The following is a 27389-nucleotide window of genomic DNA, read 5'->3' on the forward strand; positions in this document are numbered from 1 at the left end:
CCCAGTTGTTATTTATTTATGTTATCTCAATTATTATCTGGTAGTACGCGTGTACTTTGAATTTGGGTCCGTGTGGACCATATGCACCCGCGGGATATGTTTGTGGGGTACGTGTGTATTTTTTTATTGGGTCCGCGTGGACCGTTTGCGGGGTACGTGTGTACATTTTTAAGGAGTCCGCGTGGACCGTTTGCGGACGCTTCATGCGTAACACCCGTCTTAGTCGATCTTTATTGTTGTTTACAGAAGTTGAAGAAAGACCTCCAAACTTGCAAAAGTCTTTTAGTGACTTTTCAAAGCCTTCGGTTGCGGTGTTGAAGAGGAAAGCAATCGACTACGCGCAAAGGCCGGTCTCAGAATTTAACAAGTATGAGGCTCTCAAAATGCTAGAAACATTGCAGAATGTGGCAAGGGACAAAGAAGACGAAAAGTCCAGCTATCTTCGTGTGGTTTACCAGACGGCGCGGGGTAAGATAGAGTACCCCAAAGAGGACTTCCGCTCTTTAATGCTGAGGCTCCTTGGTGATAAAGACCATCAAGCTGCCTTTGATGCGGTCGCCAAAGTGGAAAAAGCAATGGGGAAACGCAATTGGCAAAGGTTTCAGGATTCTTATCGTCCGGGACCATCCAGAGAGCAGACAAGAAGAAACGAGAGCCCTGGTGCGGCTCGATGCTACTATTGCAACAAGACAGGGCATTTCATATCTAGGTGTATGGAGCGGAGGAGGGCGCAACGCCGGGGCCCATACCAGCCCCCCAGATAGGGTCCACAGAACAATAAATAGACATCCTGATTAACGCCGAACGATGATATGCATCTAATATACTTACTTAAATCGTGTTTTAAGTAATAAAGCAGAAGAAAGACAAAATATCTTTTTAGGTGGGTATAACAGTATATAACACCATTAAGCCAAGGTTTACTAGTCAACGACAACAAACAAACCCACACATAATTTATAGTCTCTTAGGCTAGATTTTGGAGCCACGAAGAGATGGGAGTTTTGAAAAATGGCTACAAAAATGCTCCCGGTCATACTGTGTCAGAATTGCCGTCTCTGCTGGCTGGTACGGGGTTTTCTGCCCATTTATTCATTTTTTCTCCTTTCTTTTGTGTGGTGTAGGTAACATTCTGGTTGTGGGAAAAAACAACGACTTTGATTGTGCATTAATGGATGAGCAAAATAAGAAGAACCAGATACGGTGGATAAATATTAAAGGAAACCCCTTGCTAGCCAGCAGAGAGGTGGCAGCTGACGCTAAGATGGAGCAAACAGCTACCTTGGTAAAAAAAAGGCAGGCCATGGGCAAAGTCGAAGATTTAGTTTTTCGAGACCCGGATGGCTTCGTGGCCGGAGAATTGCATGAGTATTTTGGGCACTGGGAAAAAAAATTGCTAAAAACGCCCCACCTGAACGCCGTGACGAGGTCTTGCAATGGATCTTGGGAAAAGTATCTGTTTTCCCGTATTTTCGACACTTTAGGGGGACATTTAAAGGGGAAGGCTTTGATTCGGACCGCCCACCGCACAGAATATTCTCGAACAACGTCAACTGTAAAGGCTTTGAAGAATTCATTCGGGAAACTCTCTTAGCTCGTTTGAAATCAGGTGCAATTTCACTCTTAGGGAAGGTGGGGCACACAGAACCTTACATATTGTTTTACCGCTGACCGCCGAACCGTCGATACCTCGACTGTGCAATGATGCGCGATATCTTAATCTTTGGATGCAAGAAAAGCCTTTTTCACTAGATAAAATCATAGATCTACCTCGCTATGTCTCCAAGGATGCCTTTCAGACGGTTCTCGACGACAAATCCGGTTACGATCACCTCCTCCTAACCGAGGCCAGTCGCCGCTTCTTTGGCATCCAGTGGGGCGGATGGTATTTTGCATCTCACCATATGTGTACCACACCACGGGACTTTTGGCATCTAATTACTTCAGATCCATCGGGATCCCGTGTCTACTGTACATCGATGACAGACACAATGGCCAATTAGTTGCCAATAAGGCAACTCAAGAAGAGTCGTGTCCCACAAGGGGACCTTGTTAGCATTTACTGCTGTCTCGTGCGCTCTATCCTGGAGTACGCATGCGTAGTCTTTGCCAACCTTCCAAAATATTTATCGCAAGATCTGGAGCGGATCCAGAGGCGCGCTTTGGCTATCATATTCCCATTTATCCCCTATGCGGACGCGCTGGCCAAGGCTGGTATTCCCACCCTTGAGGAGCGCAGGAAAATAGCATGCAGTAAGTTTATCCGTAAGGTCACTCCTGACAATCCACTCCATCTCCTAATACACAAACGCATAATTAACCAGTCCTCGCACTACAACTTAAGACCTAAAGACCATGTCACTCTAGCAACCAAAACCGACAGGTTCGGAAATTTTGTTAGCGTAAAGTTTGCAACCTCAGGCTTGGAGTGAATTATCAATATATCATGTGTAAATTATATGTTAATTATATATTTATATGTATGCGTAATTGACCGTCACTGTAATTCAGTCCATGGACTGCGAAAGTGAAAAATAAACTAATTATTATTATTATTATTAATTGCAGATACCGCCTGGATCGGGAGCATATGAGCGCCTGGGTACTACTCAACAGCGAGACTTGGCGGCGGCTCAGTCGGCGATTTTCCTAGTGGCCTTCCACTTGGTACGACTTGGATATTTCTTGGGACTATCGAAGTCCATCTTGACGCCCAGAAAGGTAGTCCCTTACCTGGGTTTCCTTGCCAATTCAGGCAGAGAGGTCTTTCATCTTAAAGAGGATAAAAAGACGAAGTTTCTTGAGTTAATCAAAGACACGCTCTCCAAACGCTGGGTGTCAGTTAAGACTCTGCAGCAAATTACTGGAAAGTGCGTATCATTCTCACTGGTTGTCCCGGCTGCTAAACTTTTTACCTTGGAAATGAATGCGGCGATTGCGTCCGGCTTACGTAAGAAGAAGCCAGTTCCGGTTCAAGGCGCCCTGAGAGAGGAAATAAGCCACTGGCTATTCCTTGAATGATGGGATGAACCACTGCCATGGCGTGATGAGAGACACATACAGGTGCAACTGGCGTCGGACGCCTCTCTCACTGGTTGGGGTGGAGTCGTCTTATCATATACCCCTCACCTGGAGACGTCCGACTACTGGACAGCGGAGGAAATGTCCCTCGACATCGCAACCAAGGAAGCTAGAGCGGTCAATCACGTTGTGCGCGCTTTTAGCAGTCATTTGAGAAACGCACCCGTTGACATGTTGGTGGATAACCAAGCGGTCGTCTATGCTTGGAGTAACCAAGGGAGCCGTAGCCACGCCCTCAACGTGGCTCTTAAAGAATTGTTCTTCTCGACAATGCAGTTGAATGTACAGCTCCGCATGTCTTATGTTCCGACTCTCCTCAATCCAGCTGACCCCCCATCGCGTAGATTGTCAGTAGGGGATCGCAAACTGGCACCTAGAGTGTGGAAGTTGGTACAACAGCAGTTAGGAGACATCTTCGGACACTCCTGTGACCTCATGGACCTAGATTCGAACACCATGACCGACAAAGCGGGAAGACCTCTCCCGCACTTCACACCATACCCGTCCCCGGGCTCGCTTGGAGTAAACTTGTTTGCGCAGGACCTGACACGCTTCTCAACAGAGATGAAGCGCCCTTACGTTTTTCCCCCGAGTACGTTGATAGGCCCAGTGTTGAGGTTCCTGAAAGGCTACACACAATCGTGTACAGTTATAGTCATCGACGGCCAAGGGAATTTTGGTGGCCCTTGATTCAACGTTTTTCCCGAAGGACATGCAAAGTGGCAGAGAGAGGGGATGCTTCAGCTTTACTCTACCCTTCAAAGACAGGCTGGACAGAGGGACATGCGGTCGAGGGTGACGCCTGGGCTTTTCTCGTAGAATTTGGACTGTAAGCCCACCCTGATAAACGTAACAGTAATTTAGTAAGTGAGATTAGTAATTTAGATATCATAGACATCATAAGCTGTCAAAGTTCCTTATAAATCAAATAGGCCCGCGACGTGTGAATAAAAGAGGATGTTCCCCTACCACTGTTCTCTATTTTCTCTTTCTCCCCTGTGCAGGACCTCCCGGTTATCGCCAAATTATTTCCCCCCTCGGTCAGATGCCCCGTATGTTCCCATGACAATGATCAAGATTTCCGGTTTTGCCAGCAATGCGGCTATAGGAGGCGAGTCTTGCCCCAGTCCCCGGTTAAGAAGATAAGCGTGGACCTACACAAAGTTGATAGGCGACTGCAGCAGTTATGGGATTTTGACAGGGCTACCAGTTATGCCAAACAAAAGGCTCTTGAGACGCGAACTAGAGGAGTTCCTGGAGGCGCTCCCTGGATACGTTTCCATAGCAACGGTAACGCCACGAGATATTTGCCGCTTCTTGGTCTCCAAAGACAAAGATGGGAGAACTCAGGTGCATCGTCTCTCATGTCGGTTTATCGTAAAGAAAGGACACTTCGGCTGTGGCTGCCCGACCCACCTATCTTACAAGACAGTTGACTCTTATATCGGAAAGCTAAGGGCTATATTTCACGCTATGGGAAGAGACAGCGAATGGGATAAACGGTTAGGTTTGGGCAACCCGGCAGTGGATAAGTCGCTTAAAGACCACCTGAGGTTGATAACCGCAGGGCAACTCCAAGCTAGAATGGACAAACTCTCGCAATTAGCTTTGCATTTAGACAGCGAGATGAATAAGGCAAAGAGAAATATCGATCGCTTCATCATAGTTCGCGACCAGGCGTACCATAAAATGGCCTTTTTCAGTGAAGACAGACCGAGCGACCTGGGGCAAATAAAAGTTGCAGAGATGTTGAGGTTTCCTCAGAATGACGGGTTTCTCTTCAATCACATCTGGGGGAAAACCCTCAGAGGTGGCGATGGAAATGTCTTTGGGGTGAGAAGAAATCCCCAGCTGGAGATATGCCAGATACGAGGTATAGAGCAATACATGGAAGTGGCGCGCGATATAGGAATTGATTTAAGGGGTTACCTTTTTCGCCCGGTTACACCAGACCTCGGAGTTTGAGACTCGCCTCTGTCCTCATCCGCGGCTGAGGCGAGGCTAAAAGGCTACTTGAAGGACTTGAAAGCAGATGAAGGAGAGACATTGCATGGCTTTAGAGCTGGGTGTGCAATCACCCTCGCCTTGACAGGCGCTGAACTTTCCGAAATTATGGATCATATTGGTTGGTCCAACCGCCATACAGCCCTGTTTTACATGCAGTTGGAAAAGGTCCTCAATCCTGCAGGGGCGTCCGCACGTCTGGCGTCTAAATCTCATGTGAGGGAGTACAAGCCTATCTGGGTGTTTGGATGTCCTTTAGGTATGGGGAGAAGATAGAGTTATTAATTAGGAGTTTGACAGTTGGTAGTTAACCAACTGTCAAACTCACAAAGTGCTAAGCTGGGAAGGGTGACTCCTTCCCCCTTTTCTTAGTAACCGATGGCCCCAAGGAAATATTGGTTTGGGAGAAAGGGGTCCATCGGTTGGCAGTGCTGTGAAAGGGGACTAGACCGACCATGAGCCAAATTTATCCCCAATCTTATGCGATGACACAATGGATGCAGTGTCGGATAGTTTACTATTCAGGGATTAAGCTTTCTGTGAGTATATTTGCCAATCTTGCTTACTTTAGTTAGACTTGTTTTCTTCTTACGAGTTATTTTACATGATCTCTTTTCATTCCTATCGAGTTGGCAAAACAACAACACGCAACCCGCGGGGGTGTAGGACAAAATAAAAGGAGCAAATCCTCACGCGGAGTGGTGGGGTGGTGGTTACTAAAAATAGCCAGAAAACTCGGGTGTGATGTTTGTTTCAAGTGGGGTGCAATGAGATTGTCATGTGTCGTCATTGATGACGTCTATAAAGTAAAACTACCCTGACGCCGGAAACATCGTATGACAACTAAACTTGTTATGTGTCATGTAGATGTCAAGGGTGGGGGGAAGGGGGGTTAACAAATTGGTCGCGTGATCTGTGAAATCGTTGACGTTGTCAAAAAAACAAATATAATAATATTTAATATTTCTTAAATATTTAAGCGAAATTAAGCGAGATTTTGTCGTTACGAGCTCCGCTTTTAGGCAATGCCAAAATCTATATATTAACCTTTTCCACAGGAAGACCGAGGAGACGGTTTCATTTCGATTGTGATGCCAGCCAAGAAAGCGAAGTAGGGTCCTACAAAGTTCATTTATTTCTGGACTTTATCTTTGGATGATTCGTAAATATAAATACAAATATAATACAAATATATTAGGTATTATATTATAAATGATTTTAAAATCCCGGTTTGCTAGGGATTTACATAAATTGAATAAATTAAGACTTTCAACGGATAAACAGACCGTACTCAAACAACCATGAAGACGATAAGATGAGCTCAGGATGGTAAAATAAGACAGGTAAGCATAACTAAATTTAATCATATCATTATACTACGGCTTGTATGTTGGTAAATTATGATTCTGAACGCCTGAATGGCGAAGAGAGCGATGTTTTGGCTCGGTCACTCGAGCAGAACAACGACTACTTGTCGATCATCCTTACACACTGCTGGTAGCGTTTTGTCAAAGCTTCTCACGCTGCTCGAGTGTGGAATTAAATGCCCTTGTTTACAGATAACTTTATAGCTCAATGGGCTGACATCTTGTGATTTTAAAATCGAGAGAAAGTCGAATTAATCCCTCGTATTAGTGTTATTGTTTGTTGTGTTTATTTCATGTAAAGATCGCAAAAAAGCGCGCTGAAATACAAAAATACAAACAGCTCGTTGCCAGATATATATTATACGAATGGTTTGGTTTATTCAGCGCAAGCGTCCTCGTCCTTCATTGTCAGTAAAACCATAGTTATCAGTGTTAACCATACTTATCAGTGTGTTTTTGTGGAGAACGGCCCCGGATTATAATTTTGAAAACGATCACCCAAATTGTGGATTACCTTGAAACCGATACCTTTTGAACAAGGGAAAACAGTGCTTCGCTGCTCTTAGCACTGGTTAGCACGCGCTAAGACGGACAGACCACTAGGCATTTATTTATCATTTTTTACTTTCATTTGAAGCTGATATGAAGTCTTCTCCCTGTTACGAATATGGTTACCAATATTCCTTTTGAATAGGGTCCTAATTTACAAGTACAGGAAAACCTGTAACGCATAACCTCAAAATATAAATTGAAAAGCTTTTAGGGTATTTTCCTTCTCGACAAAAATGCAAAAAAATCAATGCAGGTTTAGAGATTATTAAAGGCTGGAGCATGAAATAAGTCCGCGATGTGTCCCGTTAACAAAGGTACAATTTACAAAGTTTAACTGGCAAGGAAATCGGGACCTTGGAAAGTGTCCTCTATAAAGAGGTTCCACTGTATGTCTTACACTAGTACAGCCTAGTCCCAGGCGTTCTTACCGGGTTTCCTGTGCTCAGAGATAAACCGTGAGTTAGCCTGGGGGCTGGGACTTCCTGTGACGTCACAACTCTTCCCATCCACAGGAAACCCAACTACAGGAAACCCGATAAGAACGCCTGGGACTAGGCTGACACTAGTATAGATTTTCGGGATTTCGCTGCACATAGAGTCAGGTGTTTTGGATATCGGGACATCCCAGTCTTAAGCAAGTCGACCCCCCCTGCCCAAACACCTGCAAGAAAGCGCCAACTCAAATTAGGGCCCCTCAGACCAAACATGAAATAAGCACCGTGACGCTAAAAATTCATCATAGAATTTTTTTGTATCAAGTTATGTAAAATGGTTTTAGATCAATTAAGAATAGTGCATGCCTAATAATAGACGGCGGAAGAAAGAAAAACGATACCTGCAACCCCCTCCCTCTATTTCCTCTGCGAATAAAACAAATAAAACAAATAAAGCAATGAACTACGTTGCCTTATGCGATTACGGGTGCGTGTAGGTCTAGCGAGTTTTTTATTATATAAAAAACAAACACAAACGATAAACCATTGATTGCCTACAGACGCCTACATCCATGTATTGCCAATATTTTCTATACAATTGCTCTTCTATTAACCCATTTCTCACGCGTCGCTGAATAAGTAGGACAAAAGGGGACAAGGCGGTGGAATGTTAATTGGTTCACCTCACGTATCACTTCAATCACATTCACACAACAGAGACAAAGCCGCGGTAGTCCAACCTCCAAGCCACTTTGAAGCATTTTGTTCTGAAATAGACACGTTGAACCCCTTAATAAGACTACAACAGATTATGATTAATCAAGACTAAAATTAAAAAGACTACAAAAATAACTACTATTTGTTTATCATTTTGTTATAATCGTCCACTATCCTTATTTTTAACACCCGTAGAATCATCACCGCACAAGGTCACAAAATGATCGGAGGATAATAAGCAGTACATTTCATCATACAAACGTAACATATATTTGACGAAGCGACCAGTTACTGTTCAGCTTTACATACGTACTCTCATGTAAAGGATTAATTAATCTTGAGCAATGTTGAGAAATATTTTTTTCCAAGTTTCCAACCTCTATGGTTTAGAAAATGATGGGCGGGACGAAGGTATGCGAGAAGATTGAAGAAAGAGTGAGAAAAGAAACAAACTTTATGTCATTGCTGTTCTAATCAGTTCATTCTTTGTCATAATTTACACGTTTTTGTTTAACTTTCAAAGCTTAGTGAATGTTAATAATGCTGGTTATTGTTAATAACATTATTATTTTATTGCATTGTTATTACGTTCTCTTAGACACAAGGTGCTATTTCTTGGGCAACCTTTGTCTTGTATGTTTATCATGCCATTTGGGCGTGGCCTGGGGTACTCCTTAATATAAGCTCAGCCCTCCTTTTGTAGGGAGATCGGATGGGTGTCTTTATAGACCTTTTCAAATATCCCACACCCCTCTGTACACCACATGAAAACGTAGTAATGGAGTAGTAATGGAGATGTCGGCACGGGTCTCTACTGCTAGTCCTATCACGTTCCCTCGATGCAGACGAGCGGAGAGGTTTTATGTCGGCAAGGGGTTAACAGAATCATAAGGTCATTTTAATTCTAGATTTTGTGATTTGATTTTATATCGTTACCCTTGCTGACACGCAACTCACACATGTTATTGATGTGTTGATGTCCTCTTTTCCAAGAATCGAGTAGTAACTTTTGAGGATTTAAGACTAATATGGTTATTTCTTTTCTCAGAGGAGACTGGTGGGTTGGACTCGGCCAGCGAACCTCCATGGCATCCGATTACGGTTTCTTCGCCACCAAATCCTCTACAAATGACACAAACTCCTCTTCTAATGACACCAATTCTTCCGTTTCGATCGTCACATCAAGCAGAAGACGAATCGTGCGCCAGAGACTCACCATACAGATCCTTCTTGCCACACTTCTTGTCTTCGTTGCACTCTTTGTCTGGCAGCTAGCTACAAACTTGACACGCCAAAAGGTAAGTGACCATATTGAGTATTTTTTCCTTTCCTGCTATTGTCGCCTTAAAGAGTGTTCAGTGGAGTTTTTTAACTGGAATCCGCAATCTCTTTGGTTGTATTGTTTACGTTTGAAAATACAGCCTTGAATTTGCAAGAAAAAAACGGTTTAATACCTATGAACAAGTTGCGATATCTGATGGAAATTCTCAGTTGCTTGCTTTAATTAGCCGTCGGAAATAGATTTTTGTGGGACTTGATGTCATGCCGGAGCATAAAATAAAGGCACTGTTTGCCTTGTTTAAGGGATACCGGTGTTGCGACCTTCATCGCTGTTTTATCTTATGCATTTTACAAAAAACTTATGCAATATTGAGACCGGCATGTAAAGACCACAACTTAAGCCGCCATTTTACGATCCCGTACAATACCGAGTAACATACATACCAAGTATGCGTTACGCATACCTTAGCATCCATTCACACCAATTTATTCAAGTTTTTTAATATAAACAATAACAAAAGAGCGGTCGATCGACATTCTTTAACAAACTATCTACTAATTGTAGGGATGGATCGGTAGAATGTAAATGTTGGTTATGAAGAGGTTTTTCACCTATTATAATGTTTGTAGCTTGTTATCGGTGGATGGTGTAAGAGGTATGGGTGGGGGCGCTGCCAAATTTCTATCATGCCGCGAGCAAATGGGAGTCTTGACACAGCGAGCCGTGTGTGATGCCCTTATTGTTAGCTAACGTTAATAGCCGCTTTGTCAAACACGCAGTTGGTTGTGCTTGTACTGCATGCAGTCACGAATCCCAATGGCGCCAAAATTGTTCTTGGACGAACGATAACTTAACTAAATACTTCTTCCGCCTTCGATGAACAAAGATGGGCTCTATTACGTGAAAAAAAACCCCACTCATTAGATTATACAAACTGTGGTTTATAGAGATATATTTCAACCCCACTGTTATCCACAGAGAGCTCTTTTGTGTGGCGGGTAGCTAATGATCTGAGCTTATTACAACCAGCAGGATGTATATCTATACAAATTTAATAATAGAATTTAGGACAACGAAGTGATTGTTTGTATGTACCTCACCCTATGTTCCATGCATGCCGACATGTTGGACTGCACCTTGTGTAAATCAGGACCGTGTCTCGCGACGCCTAATAACTTTGCATCTAGCTGGGCTCATTTACAAACTCAACTTTTACTTCGAAAGCAATTTGTCTCTCAGTCATTGAAAAGCGCGCACGATTCACTTGCATGCACATGACACAACTCTGTCAGCCGTTATTGTCATCTTAGCAGCTAATACCGATGCAGTAGAAAAAACGATTGAATTTAGTGAGCCAAAGATGGAACATGTTCTTAGATTATATCCTTGTACTTATATTCCTAAATTAGGCTAAAGAAAGATCTTTTCGAGTTACCGTGACCGTCTGTCTGTCGGTGTGTCTGTCTGTCTGTCGGTGTGTCTGTCTGTCTGTCGGTGTGTCTGTCTCTCTGTCTGTCTGTCTGTCTGTCTGTCGGTGTGTCTGTCCGCCTGCCTGCCTGTCTGTCTGTCCGTCTGTCTGAATTTAGTTCATATTGATGGCTCTTCAGTTCTAAGGAAAGACCGAAATCGTAATGGAGGCAGTGTATGTATTTATCTACGTTCTAACATAGACCACCGTTTTCGAAATGATTTAACTATTGACAGCGATCTTGAAATTCTATCAGTTGACATTAGAAAACCAAACAGCAAATCATTTAATATTATGGCGGTTTATGGGCCTCCAGCAAATATCTCTGAGGGTTTTTTTGATCAGCCAGAATCTATTATTCAAGCTCTTGACGTAGAATCTAAAGAACAAATTATATTAGGGGACTTAAACTGTAATTACTTAGCAGAAGATGGAACAGGTAATTTGTCAAAACTAAAATAATTCTGTTTGATTTATCAACTCAATCAATTAATTTCTGGACCCACAAGAATTAGCCCTACAACAAGCACTCGAATAGATCTTAACAAATGACTTCTCTCGTATTGTCAAATCGGGTGTTGTGCATATTGGAATAAGTGATCATAGTCTCGTGTATGCGGTTCGTAAATTTGCCGTTCCATCTAATAACAAACAAAAATATGTAACTTTTCGTTTCTTTAAAAAGTTCGATGGAGCCGCTTTTAGAAAAGACCTTAAACTTGTGCCTTGCGACACTATTGAGAAATGCACGACTATCGATGAAATGGTTGACTGTTTTGAGAAATGCACGACTATCGATGAAATGGTTGACTGTTTTCAGAAATGCACGACTATCGATGAAATGGTTGACTGTTTTGAGAAATACACGACTATCGATGAAATGGTTGACTGTTTTGAGAAATGCACGACTATCGATGAAATGGTTGACTGTTTTGAGAAATGCACGACTATCGATGAAATGGTTGACTGTTTTGAGAAATGCACGACTATCGATGAAATGGTTGACTGTTTTGAGAAATGCACGACTATCGATGAAATGGTTGACTGTTTTGAGAAATGCACGACTATCGATGAAATGGTTGACTGTTTTGAGAAATGCACGACTATCGATGAAATGGTTGACTGTTTTGAGAAATGCACGACTATCGATGAAATGGTTGACTGTTTTGAGAAATACACGACTATCGATAAAATGGTTGACTGTTTTGAGAAATTCACGACTATCGATGAAATGGTTGACTGTTTTGAGAAATGCACGACTATCGATGAAATGGTTGACTGTTTTGAGAAATGCACGACTATCGATGAAATGGTTGACTGTTTTGAGAAATGCACGACTATCGATGAAATGGTTGACTGTTTTGAGAAATGCACGACTATCGATGAAATGGTTGACTGTTTTGAGAAATGCACGACTACCGATGAAATGGTTGACTGTTTTGAGAAATGCACGACTATCGATAAAATGGTTGACTGTTTTGAGAAATGCACGACTATCGATGAAATGGTTGACTGTTTTCAGAAATGCACGACTATCGATGAAATGGTTGACTGTTTTGAGAAATACACGACTATCGATGAAATGGTTGACTGTTTTGAGAAATGCACGACTATCGATGAAATGGTTGACTGTTTTGAGAAATGCACGACTATCGATGAAATGGTTGACTGTTTTGAGAAATGCACGACTATCGATGAAATGGTTGACTGTTTTGAGAAATGCACGACTATCGATGAAATGGTTGACTGTTTTGAGAAATGCACGACTATCGATGAAATGGTTGACTGTTTTGAGAAATGCACGACTATCGATGAAATGGTTGACTGTTTTGAGAAATACACGACTATCGATAAAATGGTTGACTGTTTTGAGAAATTCACGACTATCGATATAATGGTTGACTGTTTTGAGAAATGCACGACTATCGATGAAATGGTTGACTGTTTTGAGAAATGCACGACTATCGATGAAATGGTTGACTGTTTTGAGAAATGCACGACTATCGATGAAATGGTTGACTGTTTTGAGAAATGCACGACTATCGATGAAATGGTTGACTGTTTTGAGAAATGCACGACTATCGATGAAATGGTTGACTGTTTTGAGAAATACACGACTATCGATAAAATGGTTGACTGTTTTGAGAAATTCACGACTATCGATATAATGGTTGACTGTTTTGAGAAATGCACGACTATCGATGAAATGGTTGACTGTTTTGAGAAATGCACGACTATCGATGAAATGGTTGACTGTTTTGAGAAATGCACGACTATCGATGAAATGGTTGACTGTTTTGAGAAATGCACGACTATCGATGAAATGGTTGACTGTTTTGAGAAATGCACGACTACCGATGAAATGGTTGACTGTTTTGAGAAATGCACGACTATCGATGAAATGGTTGACTGTTTTGAGAAATGCACGACTATCGATGAAATGGTTGACTGTTTTGAGAAATGCACGACTATCGATGAAATGGTTGACTGTTTTGAGAAATGCACGACTATCGATGAAATGGTTGACTGTTTTGAGAAATGCACGACTATCGGTGAAATGGTTGACTGTTTTGAGAAATGCACGACTATCGATGAAATGGTTGACTGTTTTGAGAAATGCACGACTATCGATGAAATGGTTGACTGTTTTGAGAAATGCACGACTATCGATGAAATGGTTGACTGTTTTGAGAAATTCACGACTATCGATAAAATGGTTGACTGTTTTGAGAAATGCACGACTATCGATGAAATGGTTGACTGTTTTGAGAAATGCACGACTATCGATGAAATGGTTGACTGTTTTGAGAAATGCACGACTATCGATGAAATGGTTGACTGTTTTGAGAAATGCACGACTATCGATGAAATGGTTGACTGTTTTGAGAAATGCACGACTATCGATGAAATGGTTGACTGTTTTGAGAAATGCACGACTATCGATGAAATGGTTGACTGTTTTGAGAAATGCACGACTATCGATAAAATGGTTGACTGTTTTGAGAAATTCACGACTATCGATAAAATGGTTGACTGTTTTGAGAAATGCACGACTATCGATGAAATGGTTGACTGTTTTGAGAAATGCACGACTATCGATGAAATGGTTGACTGTTTTGAGAAATGCACGACTATCGATGAAATGGTTGACTGTTTTGAGAAATGCACGACTATCGATGAAATGGTTGACTGTTTTGAGAAATGCACGACTACCGATGAAATGGTTGACTGTTTTGAGAAATGCACGACTATCGATAAAATGGTTGACTGTTTTGAGAAATGCACGACTATCGATGAAATGGTTGACTGTTTTGAGAAATGCACGACTATCGATGAAATGGTTGACTGTTTTGAGAAATGCACGACTATCGATGAAATGGTTGACTGTTTTGAGAAATGCACGACTATCGATGAAATGGTTGACTGTTTTGAGAAATGCACGACTATCGATGAAATGGTTGACTGTTTTGAGAAATGCATGACTATCGATGAAATGGTTGACTGTTTTGAGAAATGCACGACTATCGATAAAATGGTTGACTGTTTTGAGAAATGCACGACTATCGATAAAATGGTTGACTGTTTTGAGAAATGTACGACTATCGATGAAATGGTTGACTGTTTTGATAAATGCACGACTATCGATGAAATGGTTGACTGTTTTGAGAAATGCACGACTATCGATAAAATGGTTGACTGTTTTGAGAAATGTACGACTATCGATGAAATGGTTGACTGTTTTGAGAAATACACGACTATCGATGAAATGGTTGACTGCTTTGAGAAACTTTTTCTTAATGTGGCAAATAGCCACGCCCCTTTAAGAACACGAAGAGTTCGTAAAAAGCTGTCGCCATGGATAACTTCTGAAATAAAACAAACACATTACTAACAGAGACCCTTTGAAAAGAAAAGCTCTAATTTTAAGAGGTCCACTTTTATGGGATATGTTTAAGAAGGAAAGAAACAGAGTTAATAATAAAATAAAGCCGGCAAAGGCAAAATATTATAAGACACAATTAGGGTCAAATAGTGGCAATCCAAAGAACTTGGGAACTATAAACCAAATAAGTTATCACAAAAGTACAAGTAGCACATCTATCAATGAAATTGAAATAGGCGATAATACTCTTACTATGCCCTAAGATATTAGTGAGGCATTAAATGATCATTTTACGCTCACGGTTAGCTCTTTAGCGAGACCCATTTCAAATCATATATCCAACCAACTTCGACGTCTTTTGAATTACTGCACACTTCTGTTCCTATAGTTTTAAAGTTGATAGAGAAATTGTCTACAAATAAGGCCACTGGTTTAGATAACATATCGTGTACTCTGCACGAGGCAGCCATTGTTTTGACGGCAATTATAAACAAATCGATAGACTCTAGATCTTTTCCTTCAAATTAGAAATTAGCAAAAGTATTTCCTTCATTTAAAGGTAATGAACGCAACCTTTCCCAAAACTACAAACCTATACCAGTCCTTCCAGTATTATCAAAAATCTGCGAAAGGGTTATTTATGATCAGTTCTTATCATATTCAAGCACAAATAACCTTTAAACAAAATACCAGTCTGGATTCTGTTCTTTACACTCCACAGTTACTGCACTGCTCAATGTCACAAATGAATGGTATCTTTATATAGATCAAGGCATATCTGATCTAGTTGTGCTTCTAGAAAAATATGCTCCTTTCCCTAAAATATGTTATCTATAAATCACTGATTCAACCTGTGTTTGACTACTGCGACGTTGTCTGGGAGAAACTAGACCAGGGACTTGCTACAAAACTCCAAAAGTTGCAAATTCGTGCGGCTCGTATCATATCTTTTTAGAGTTATGACGTACGCTCAGCGCGTATCTTAAATGAACTTAATTGGGCAGACCTTGAGTCCAGTCGTCAAAAACATTTAGCGTGATTTATGTATAACACAATTGTCACTAAATCAGTGCCTACATATCTAAGTGAACTGTTCACAAAGACCTCAGAAAATAATCCTTATGAGTTAAAACTTAGAGATTCTGGGCATAACGTAGATATACCTCTTATTCCAAAACTGATTTGGTTAATTTTTATATAGGGGTGCGTCTTTATGGAATTCGTTGCCATTAAGTATCAAAACATCCAATTCAAGGTCTATATTCAAATCTAAGCTTTCAAATATGCACCAGAAACTAACTAATTTTTGTATATATATAATATTAGCATTTACTAATGTATCTATTTTAGGGATTAACCTTGTTACGGCTTTCATGTAAAGAAGTTTTCGAACTAATGAATCTACCGTAGTAAAATAAAGGTCAATCAATCAATCGATCGATCGGTCAATCAATCAATCAATCTGTCTCGAGGGTTTCTCCTTGTAAAGGTCAATCAATCAATCTGTCTCGAGGGTTCCTTGTAAACGCTTAAACTTAAAGAATGTTAATTCTTCCATTCCAAAATACAACAATACAAAAAGACTATTAAATAAACTAAAGATTATATCAGATTAAAGTCTGGTAATTGATTAAGTATTTGGGTGACTGTGTGTCGAAGCGTTTGCCGTGATTGGTCATCTGTAAAGTGGTCCTGCTTGATTTTTTAGCCATCCGCAGAACAGAAGCAGCCGCCATATGATGCCAGTGTAAGTAGCTGTAGCAGGGAGTAACCTGGTAAGGGGTGGGGTAAGGTAAGAGAGACGTTCTTTAGTCAACATTAGAAATATAAAGCTATCAGCCATCATAAGCCATTCGTTTGTCATTATATGCCATTTCCAATTATCCTTAGTCAATCCTTTTTTCGTAGCCATTTTAGCATTCTGATTCATGAACCCGGCTCCCAAACTTTCCCTCTCATCCTCTTCCTCGTCCCCTCTCCTACCTACCCCCTCTCATATGCCAGGTGACCCCTTGCCATCATCGTCCCCCTTCTACCTTTCTCTCCCCTCCTTCGCCTTTTCCGTACATTCCTATCTATGCAGAAGCATAATGAGCTTCTTTTGCTTCTTACAGAGTCTACTGAAGTTGAACAACAAACCCTGTCCGTTCACTCCGTCACAGAGCAATCTTCCTCGCTACCTCCCCTCCACAGTCACTCCCGCACTGAAGAATAACAGACTGCTGTTCAATACATTGACTAGTCTCCCCTCCCTGGTTAGTTTGATATTTTAAAGGTTAGGTATCCAGATTACAGGAAAACCCTCCCCTTGATTTAGAGTTAGCAAAAAAATGTCAGATATTTTTCTCAAATGTAATACGATGATGATCGTGATGACGCTGGTGGTGTTGACGAAAATGGTGCTGCTGATAATGGTGGTGGTAGTATTTATAGTGATGATGATAGCCGTGGTGTTGATGACGATGATTAACAATGGTGGTCCTGGTATTGACGACGATGATGATGTATTACGCCATCTTTTTGTAAGTATTCAAATTGACTGCTAGTACTTGTTTTTCGCACAGAAGGCGATATCAGCCAACGTCGTGTTCAGGGATGTAATTGTTTGGCAACAAAGCCATGGCGTCAGGGATCCACGTGACTCTCTCCAGACTCCTGATGCTAACACGGTCTTCAGGGTGGCCAGCGTCAGTAAAGTATTGACGGTACGTTTTTCCACCTTATTTGCAAAGACTTTTTCTTCTGTTTAAGACGGATGTCCGAATAGAAAGCAAAGCCCGGCCCAGCAAGCTTTTTTGGCTCTGTCGAATGACATCAGAATCGCACAAACAGCAGGGTCATAATCTCTTGTCTAGCCCTCCTTGACACTGAGACGGTTGCGCAGGAAAAAAACTAGCAGGGCCGCGTCAATAAAACAGATATTCAAATCAGCATGAATCTTCTGCCTTTAGTCTGCCTCGAGTCTTTCATTTGACATATCTGTTTTTAGGCGCTGTTTGTTCTGATCTTGCTCGAGCGTGGTCACGTGACCAGCATTGACGACCCACTCGAGAAGTACGAGCCTCGATTCCAAGTTTCCAACCCATTCAATGCCCAGAAAATCACATTGAGGTAAATAATAAAATTCTCAAACGACTACTACGTACATACCAGATCATGCATCAGGGTCAGAGAGAGCATGCATATTTTTCTGAAGGCCAGGGTCCAGTTTGGGAACAGAGACAGCATGTGTCTGCTGAACACCAGGGTCCAGTTTAAAGGGAGAAAGAGAGCATGTTTCTGCTAAAGGCCAGGGTCCAGTTTATAGGGACAGAGAGAGCATGTTTCTGCTAAAGGCCAGGGTCCAGTTTATAGGGAGAAAGAGAGCATGTTTCTGCTAAAGGCCAGGATCCAGTTTATAGGGACAGAGAGAGCGTGTTTCTGCTAAAGGCCAGGGTCCAGTTTATAGGGACAGAGAGAGCGTGTTTCTGCTAAAGGCCAGGGTCCAGTTTATAGGGACAGAGAGAGCATGTTTCTGCTGGAAGCCAGGATCCAGTTTATAGGGACAGAGAGAGCTTGTTTCTGCTTAAGGCCAGGATCCAGTTTATAGGGACAGAGAGAGCATGTTTCTGCTAAAGGCCAGGGTCTAGTTTATAGGGACAGAGAGAGCGTGTTTCTGCTAAAGGCCAGGGTCCAGTTTATAGGGACAGAGAGAGCATGTTTCTGCTAAAGGCCAGGGTCTAGTTTATAGGGACAGAGAGAGCGTGTTTCTGCTAAAGGCCAGGGTCTAGTTTATAGGGACAGAGAGAGCTTGTTTCTGCTAAAGGCCAGGGTCCAGTTTATAGGGAGAAAGAGAGCATGTTTCTGCTAAAGGCCAGGATCCAGTTTATAGGGAGAAAGAGAGCATGTTTCTGCTAAAGGCCAGGGTCCAGTTTATAGGGACAGAGAGAGCATGTTTCTGCTAAAGGCCAGGGTCCAGTTTATAGGGACAGAGAGAGCATGTTTCTGCTAAAGGCCAGGGTCTAGTTTAGGAACAAAGAGAGCATATTTCTGCTGGAAGCCAGTGTCTTTAGTAACAAAGAGAGCATGTTTCTGCTGGAAGCCAGGGTCCAGTTTATAGGGACAGAGAGAGCGTGTTTCTGCTAAAGGCCAGGGTCCAGTTTATAGGGAGAAAGAGAGCATGTTTCTGCTAAAGGCCAGGGTCCAGTTTATAGGGACAGAGAGAGCATGTTTCTGCTGAATGCCAGAGTCCAGTTTATAGGGACAAAGAGAGCATGTTTCTGCTAAAGGCCAGGCTCTAGTTTAGGAACAAAGAGAGCATGTTTCTGCTGAAGGCCAGGGTCCAGTTTATAGGGAGAAAGAGAGCATGTTTCTGCTAAAGGCCAGGGTCCAGTTTATAGGGAGAAAGAGAGCATGTTTCTGCTAAAGGCCAGGGTCCAGTTTATAGGGACAGAGAGAGCGTGTTTCTGCTAAAGGCCAGGGTCTAGTTTATAGGGACAGAGAGAGCATGTTTCTGCTAAAGGCCAGGGTCCAGTTTATAGGGAGAAAGAGAGCATGTTTCTGCTAAAGGCCAGGGTCCAGTTTATAGGGAGAAAGAGAGCATGTTTCTGCTAAAGGCCAGGGTCCAGTTTATAGGGACAGAGAGAGCGTGTTTCTGCTAAAGGCCAGGGTCCAGCATAGAGAGCATATCTCTTAAAGGCCAGGTTCCAAGGATAACACTTATGCACGTGTGGCTGTTGATTGTAGCAATAGATACTCTATATTCTACATATTACTAAACATTGTGAGATTAAAATAAGCCACAATAACAAAGTACCATTATGTTTCCTTCAATAAATTGCTTTATTATGATAAGTTTTGTTCTTGAGACATATCCGCCCTTGTGACTTAATATGTCAAATATATCAGCCCTTATGACTAAATATGTCTATCATATCAGCCCTTATGACTAAATATGTCTATCATATCAGCCCTTATGACTAAATGTGTATATCATATCAGCCCTTATGACTAAATATGTCTATCATATCAGCCCTTATGACTAAATATGTCTATCATATCAGCCCTTATGACTAAATATGTATATCATATCAGCCCTTATGACTAAATATGTCTATCATACCAGCCCTTATGACTAAATATGTCTATCATATCAGCTCTTATGACTAAATATGTTTATCATATCAGCACTTATGACTAAATATGTTTATCATATCTGCACTTATGACTAAATATGTCTATCATATCAGCTCTTATGACTAAATATGTTTATCATATCAGCACTTATGACTAAATATGTTTATCATATCAGCACTTATGACTAAATATGTCTACCATATCAACACTTATGACTAAATATGTTTATCACATCAGCACTTATGACTAAATATGTTTATTATATCAGCACTTATGCCTAAATATGTTTATCATATCAGCACTTATGACTAAATATGTCTATCATATCAGCACTTATGACTAAATATGTCTATCATATCAGCACTTATGACTAAATATGTCTATCATATCAGCACTTATGGCTAAATATGTCTATCATATCAGCACTTATGACTGAAATATATGTCTATAACAGGAATATACTCAGCCACACGTCTGGTCTACCAAGAGAGGCTCCCTGTGGTCCCGGCTGGTCGAGAAGTCCTAGATATTTGTGTGCAGTCAACACTTCGTATGTGCTGGATTGGCTGAGGACAACTGAGCTGAAATCACCGCCGGGAGCAGAGCCAAGCTATAGGTATACAGGGTGTAACACAGTTTTTCATATACGATATCGAAGCTATCAAACTAGACAATATTTCTTTTTTGTTAAAAGGATTCGTTTTATCCGTATTCACTTAGAACCTCAATACTCCCTATGTTGTTTGGCAAGAGAAATAGCTATGTTACATAAGTAGCGGTCATTTCGTATAAAAAATACGCCAAATCTTTGATTTTTTTATGATGTTTATTTTTTTTTGTATAATACTAAAATATAATATGATAATTTGTTATTCTTTTTTTTCAGTAATTTGGGGTATGCATTGCTAGCTCGTGTTCTTGGCCAGCGGTTTGCTGCAGACGAATATGAAAGCTGGGTTACCCAGAACATCTTGCGGCCGCTGCGCATGATCAATACAGGATTTTATTTGAAAGAGTAAGTGAACTCATGTGGTAAGCCATAATCCCTGATTTCATGGGAAATATTACTCAATTAACACGAATTCAAACTTCTCGCATTAACTGATCTTGGCTTATAAAATTATTATTTGTTTAATATAATAATGGAGCATTTTTAAGAGCATTATTTTAAGTGTTTGAAGCAGTTCAACTCTATTGGATACATTAGTCAATAGTTTTCTGCGTCTTCATTCTCTTCGCCTTTCAAATAGATGTTAATTTCAAGGAACCATGCCTTTATTCGCCTTCCCCATGTCTTCCCTTAACTCTTTGCGACGCGCGTGAGACCGAGGCCAATTGGCAAAATTGTAAACAAGATGGCGAAGTTCGCCCCCTGACCTCGGCTTCACGCGCACGTCGCAAAGAGTTGAGGGAAGACATGAGGAAGGTGAATTTATTAGGCCAAAAGGCTGTGAGGTAGACTAACGACGAAAATTGGGCAGATTTGGTAGACTAACGACGAAAAGTTGTCGTCTTTCTAGAGGAGGAGGGAGTATTGTTAAATAAATCAGAGGGTGTCGCTACAAAGTGTACGACGTATTTTAAAAGTTGATCTATTTCCTTCAGTATGTCAGCCAACAGAGCGGTCACTTACAACAATGACGTTATCAACTCTGATATTGACTGGGGATGGGTTGCGCCTGCGCTACAGCTCTATTCGTCAGCGGCAGATCTGTCAAAGGTAAGCATACATGAAGTTACAGTTAGTCTACGGAACAGATGCTCATTTGCATAAGCCACTGTCCGGCGTCCTCGATTCCATGCGACGCCATTTTAAGTCATCGTTTCACACCGATGAGATAACTTTCTACCTAGCTCAATGATAATAAACCCAAGCCTGTACTTGAGCACAAACTTTGAAACATTTCAAAATTTAACGTGAGCAACTTTTCTAGCCGAATTCTTTTAAAATTTTTTCAGGAAACGCACTAAAAATATTGATATGGTGGAAAAGAGCTTCTGAGGAGAAATGCGACCGAAGAGCTTGATAAGTTATCTCATCCCTGTGAATCGACGACTTAAAATGGCGTCGCATGGAATCGAGGACGCCGGCCAGTTGCTTATCCAAATGAGCATCTGTTCCGTAGACTGATAGCTAAGACAACGCGCTGGTGTAACCCCAATAAAACGCGCGCGTTGCATTTAGGAAAAATCATCCATATCATTTGGGTAATCGGCCAAACCGTTTGAAACCAGGCGAAACCGTCAATCAGGGCATCGGAAACCCACCGGTAAAGGCCTATTTTGTACTAGCGAAGTAAGCGGAGACGTTAGATACTCCGCATGTGAAAGTCGGCACGAACGAAAATCAAGCGGAGAAGTTAATGGCGAAGCAAGGAACGGAACTATTCTTTTTTTCGTCCCTCGCTTGCATGTCTTTTGCGGCATAACACGTATTCGTATCATTCAGACGTTATTTCAAGCCTTTAATAGTAATGTAACATTAATAAATATTACCATCATGTTTTCCATTGAAGCTTATGATGGCACTGTTTGGAGATTTGTCACCCTCGCTCGTCCGCAAGGATCTGCTGCAGCAGTTGTTAACACCAAGTATGTGATCAGACTATGAGCCTTTTTATGTAAAACTTCCACTTCCCTGATGTAAACAAAGCCACAGTGGGTTAGGTTTACCATAAAATGTTTTTTCATCAAAATTTCTTAAAATTCGTAAATATATCACTATAGAATCATATTTCCAATTTAGACCGAAAAATAAAGGCGAACACAATCGATTAATTGGCAATTACTGAATTTGGAATTGACATCTCTCAGCATTTACCGTCATAGAAATTTGTAAGATTGCTTTTTTCTAGTGTCGGAATATTATTTTCAGCCAGTTTGATTACACCAAACATGTCGGCGAGTGCTGTATCCTATGTTTTCTCAGGCTTCGTGTATCCGGACGGCCAGACCATGTTCGGCTTGGGCTGGGAAATGAAGATCTCTGGGGCGTACCTCGTGGTCTCCAAGGATGGTATAGCCCCAGGATACTCTGCCGGATTTCTTCTATTACCCCAGCTAAAACTCGGTGAGCCTGTTTTTATTATATGCACTTCAGGTCTTTTTTCACCCATATCCACCAATGCCTCCATTCATCTACCCAGATTCGGGCAACTGGGTTATGATTTCGCCATATCTTCATAGTCGGCTAAGGTTGGCTTTTCTGTATGTCATAACCACCCAGTCTTACGCCATTTCGTAAAATCACACTAGTTGTAAATCATCAATGCTGCATTCCGATTGGTTGACTACTCATAGGTTATAAGCTATAGTCTATCAGAAGCGAAAAAATGCCGGATTTGAAAGCCATAAAATGGCAAATGACCAGCCCAACAACATTTTTGGCTATACATACAAACTGACCTACTAATTTGATCCGACAAAAGCAGGCTCGGTCTCTTGAATCAGAGCCCATTCGGGCTCGAGGAATAATTATAAAATAGTACGACTAGTAAGACTACGAGAAAGCTAGGTGGTTTTCGTAGCCGGAATAGAATCAGGGAAAATCAACACAAGGTTGAATGTTCTATGCATCTGTGAAAAGAGAGTTGTTTCGCTATCGCTCCGAGCCTCAGCTCTTTGCGTTCGACGAAGAGGGGGAGGGTGAAAAACTCTTAAAGTTAGTAGAACTACACTGGTTTTATAGACGCTTAAAAACATATCTAAATTTTTGTTGAAATAGACTCTGCCAAATTTTCGTCTTTAATAAGACTTCTTCAGGGCAGACTCAGTCTGCCCTGAAGAAGTCTTATTAAAGACGAAGAAGTCTGCCCTGAAGAAGTCTTATTAAAGACGAAAATTTGTCAGAGTGGATTTCCAGATTTTGGTGTATTTTATTCATTGTTCTGGTACGAGATCGCGACAGTTTGGGCTTTTTGATTCTAAATTTTTGTTGATTTATTTCCTTTTCGCTATATAGGCTCGGTTTTTTTATAAGCCCTATACCCGTCGTCAGGTAAGAAAATATGACGGGTACAAAAATAGTATTAAATGGGAGAGACGATGAGGTTCGAACCTTTCTTTTCTAGAAAAAGCCATCTTATTGTTCAATATAATAATTCACACTTCGTTTCCAGGGGCAACCGTTTTGATGAGTGGGCACGATGCTGCACCCGCCGCTGCTCAGCTTCTTGTGAAACCGCTGGCGCAACGACTTGCGGTCTACATGATAGATCAGATGAAGGTGGGGGCCCAAAACACACAAGACATGTGTATTTACCCTAGAACATGACATTTTCGCGACTTAAAGAGACACATTTAGCCTTTTCTGCAGGGAACGCAACGCGATTTCTAACGTTTAGAGGCGCCTGTGCAGGAGCCGAAGACGGCTCTTACCTCGCGACACTTAATCTTCGTGTTGTGGTCAAAACAAAAGAAAAGATATTTGAAAGGAGAGATTTTAAAGATTTTGAAACTGAGATCCATTTCCAACTTTCGAGTTTCCCGAGATAAGACGACAATTCACTTCGCCGATGCTGAGCATCTCCCAAAACACGAAATTTTCAAGTCATCTAACTTTCACGATACCATTTTTCACATGTCACCTTAATTTCGTGATATGTTAAATGTAGAGACAATGTCTAAAATACATGAGAAAATGCCTTGAAATGGCTTTTTGGGTCCCCTCCTGTTCAAGACCCTGGCTACACTGCTGAAGGTAGACCAGATGTGGTAAGGCCCCCAATAAGGGAAGGGGGGAGAATAGTTTTAAGCTGCTTTGAATTCTCACTGATGTTATTATGGTTTCAGGTCCAAGTGCCAGTTAACCCCACCAAGTACACGGGATCTTATAGACTTATCTCCAAGTGGGTATCCAAGGTGCATTTCAACATCACTTATAAAGACAATGTACTGGAACTGCACCAAGACCCTGGCTATCCCAAGGATTCCTTTCTCAGCTATGTGGATCATCAAGTTCTGGAGTTGGTATACAAGCCAGGCTATCCTTGCTCCGTGTACGGAATGGGTCAGAATCACGAAAGATTAGTCTTCCGGTCACCTCTGGGGAAAGATTCCAAATGCTCTGGCTTTACATTTGGTCCATTTGTATTTGAGCGAATTAGTGTGGACTCTGAGCAAACCAACAAAAATGTAAAAAGCAGATAACTATGGGAGATGGTGTAAAACTGTTTGAGGCCAAATTCCTTAATAAGCAACTGTAGATAGGTAGTGATATTAAGATTGATTATTATACTGTACAAAGACATGTTGGGGAGAGGGTGAGTTTTTTTTATAAAAACCTGACCACCACCCAAAAAATAAAAGGGATTTTTTGTGCCATTGCAATTTCTCCAAGGGATGTATGTTTATATACAGATTTTGACTCATAGATTTATGACATACCATAGTGCTCTAGAATGCCTTTTATTTATTTAATTTATGCTCATGCTTTATAGTTTTGTTTTCAAATAGTATGTCTACACTATTGCACATCAGGAGTAGACTTTCTGCCATCGTCAGGGGTGCGACCCCCTCCCTTCCCTGGGTATAGGGTTTTCAACCACCCTTCGGTAACAATGGCAAATAAGCCATAATTAAATCAGTGTCTTGCTTGCCACATACTGGCTACTGTATGCCCAAGTTGTTTACACTGGGCATAAAAAAAACTCCTATTGTTGTATAAGCTTTTAATGTGAGATACGAGTATTTTCTGTTTAATTTTTTTTCTTGTGAGTACCAATTAAGTAAGCAACCACAACAAATTGGCAAAGTGCAAAGGGCGGCTGCTAAAAGAGAGGTATCACTCACTCTTCATGGTTTTATTGTTACATAAACTTTATGAATTGTTACCTATATATTTGGAAAAAATGTCAGAGGTCTTACTTGAAGTTGTTTTGTTCACACCTCCCCACCCCCTCTCCCCTTGGATACTATGCGTAGAAGTGTTTTCTGTTTCAAGTATAAACCTTCGATCATCTATTTGACCATGCCACAGACATAAATCACTGGGATCTGAATTTAAAAGTGCTATATTTTACTCCTGAGTTGTTGTTATGGGAAGAATGTATCTGTTTCCCTTGTTTTTAACAAGTACCTTTTTAACTCAGGTCGTCTCTTTAAGATCTCTGTTTTGGCATTCTGAGAAATATAGCACTGGAATACATACAACTGTCTAAGGTAAGTGCAGGCGGTCACAAGGTGAATGAGTGCATTCTCAAGTTCTGGGCTGTTGGTGGTTGATAGTGACAGTGTTTCCAAGGTGCCGGAGTAGTGTTCAGCAGCGAAGTAAACTTGGCACACAAGTCTTGCTTGAACTTCCAATCTAAGGTCACTCACTGGTATTTCAGGTTTCAAAATTGCATTTACCTTAAACATTGGGCAAGAGCTGTCAAACGCAAGGTTCACCTTAAGGCCCGGCAGTTTGTTTTTAAGAACAGTCCATGTCTTAGAAGAAATATCTAAACCATATTTTTCCTCTCTTCTACACAATATTGAGAGGTTTTGTAATGCTGATCTCTCATCTTCTGTGAAAGCCAATAAAATGTCTTCCGTGATGCTGCCATAATGAGTAGCTAGGCAAATTAATTTTCTGCACTTTTGGACCAGTTTTAAGATGCAACCGGAAGTAACTTTGCAAACCAAGGAAGCATTCTGGATATTCAGCTCTTCCAATATTTTAAAGTTATTCTCGACCAAGCAATGAAATAAATCGTCTTCAAATGCTATTGATAGTTTTCTTAAGTCTACGCTTTTCAAGCCTAAAATAGCTTCTGTACCCTCTGGGACTGGCCCAAAGAGTGTTTTTAGGCTTCGAATGAATTCTTTGCCAGCGTAGAACAAAGGATTCTCGCCAATAAATCTAATGGAAATATGTTCAACTCGCCGTTTCTTTAGTTTTGCCAATGCTTCAATCGCTCTGCAAGCGTTCTGGCGATTTTTGTCTTCTGCTTGATCACAGCACACTTCAACTCGACGGAAATATTGGCCTAATTTGTCGAGACAGCGTTGGTATTTGAAATCCTCCGAAGCCGTAAATGTGAATCGAAAAGAATGCCAAAGGAACGGTGAGCAAAATGCTTCGTGCCAGGATTTACACACAAGCGAAACGTGCGATCTCTGGGGAAGACGTAAGTACGAAAGAACTGATACAATAATGTGATCTGGCAAATCTGCCCATGATTTTTCCTCCATTAGGAAACAGAATTCGCAGTTTTTGGGAAACCGGTTAGATTTTGCTGATTTGTGTTTTGATCACAACAATGTCCCCTGGCGTGACGTGACGATCTCCATATAAGGAGGTGTATGAACTATTCACGCATCATTCAAGCGAATAAGGTGTGGACCATTACAAATTTGGGGAGAGAGAGAGGGGGGGGGGGGGGGGGGGGGGGGGCTGGCAATAAAATAAAAAAAAAAACTGCATGGTCGGTTCCTTAAGTCGATTGACTTACCAAAAACCTGTTTTTTTTTCTGCCCTCAGTGGTATTCAATTGAACACTTCTAC

General features: G+C 41.2%; 2 protein-coding genes across 5 annotated transcripts; one reads left to right on the top strand and one right to left on the bottom strand.

Moving 5' to 3' along the window:
• Positions 1-6168: 6168 nt before the first annotated feature.
• Positions 6169-25767, top strand: LOC5508699 (putative beta-lactamase-like 1). 4 transcript variants are annotated; one of them, XM_048733598.1, is made up of 13 exons: positions 6169-6428; positions 9204-9453; positions 16497-16535; positions 16903-17043; positions 17356-17493; positions 17778-17899; positions 20358-20519; positions 20790-20918; positions 21509-21623; positions 22420-22495; positions 22833-22973; positions 24022-24128; positions 24695-25767. In XM_048733598.1, exons 2-13 carry the CDS (start codon positions 9241-9243, stop codon positions 25049-25051), a joined length of 1740 nt encoding a protein of 579 aa, XP_048589555.1. In that variant the 5' UTR covers positions 6169-6428; positions 9204-9240; the 3' UTR covers positions 25052-25767. The 4 variants fall into 4 exon arrangements, with proteins under 4 accessions (XP_048589555.1, XP_048589556.1, XP_048589554.1 ...); XM_048733597.1 differs by having other exon boundaries at positions 6170-6428; positions 17353-17493; XM_048733599.1 differs by lacking the exon at positions 16497-16535 and having other exon boundaries at positions 17353-17493.
• On the bottom strand, positions 25294-27151 carry LOC5508704 (F-box/LRR-repeat protein 8). Its single transcript, XM_001629210.3, has one exon. The coding sequence runs from the start codon at positions 27074-27076 to the stop codon at positions 25937-25939; it is 1140 nt and encodes a 379-aa protein (XP_001629260.1). The 5' UTR covers positions 27077-27151; the 3' UTR covers positions 25294-25936.
• Positions 27152-27389: the final 238 nt, after the last annotated feature.

This window comes from Nematostella vectensis, chromosome 10 (genome assembly GCF_932526225.1).
Source record: "Nematostella vectensis chromosome 10, jaNemVect1.1, whole genome shotgun sequence".
NCBI lineage: Eukaryota > Metazoa > Cnidaria > Anthozoa > Actiniaria > Edwardsiidae > Nematostella > Nematostella vectensis.

Coding starts and splice junctions, on each gene's coding strand:
- LOC5508699 (XM_048733597.1), top strand. CDS start 9,241: ATGGCATCCGATTACGGTTTCTTCGCCACCAAATCCTCTACAAATGAC. Junction 16,536..16,902: donor AGCCGCCATATGATGCCAGT/GTAAGTAGCTGT, acceptor TGCTTCTTACAG/AGTCTACTGAAGTTGAACAA. Junction 17,044..17,352: donor TGACTAGTCTCCCCTCCCTG/GTTAGTTTGATA, acceptor TTTTTCGCACAG/AAGGCGATATCAGCCAACGT.
- LOC5508704 (XM_001629210.3), bottom strand. CDS start 27,076: ATGGAGGAAAAATCATGGGCAGATTTGCCAGATCACATTATTGTATCA.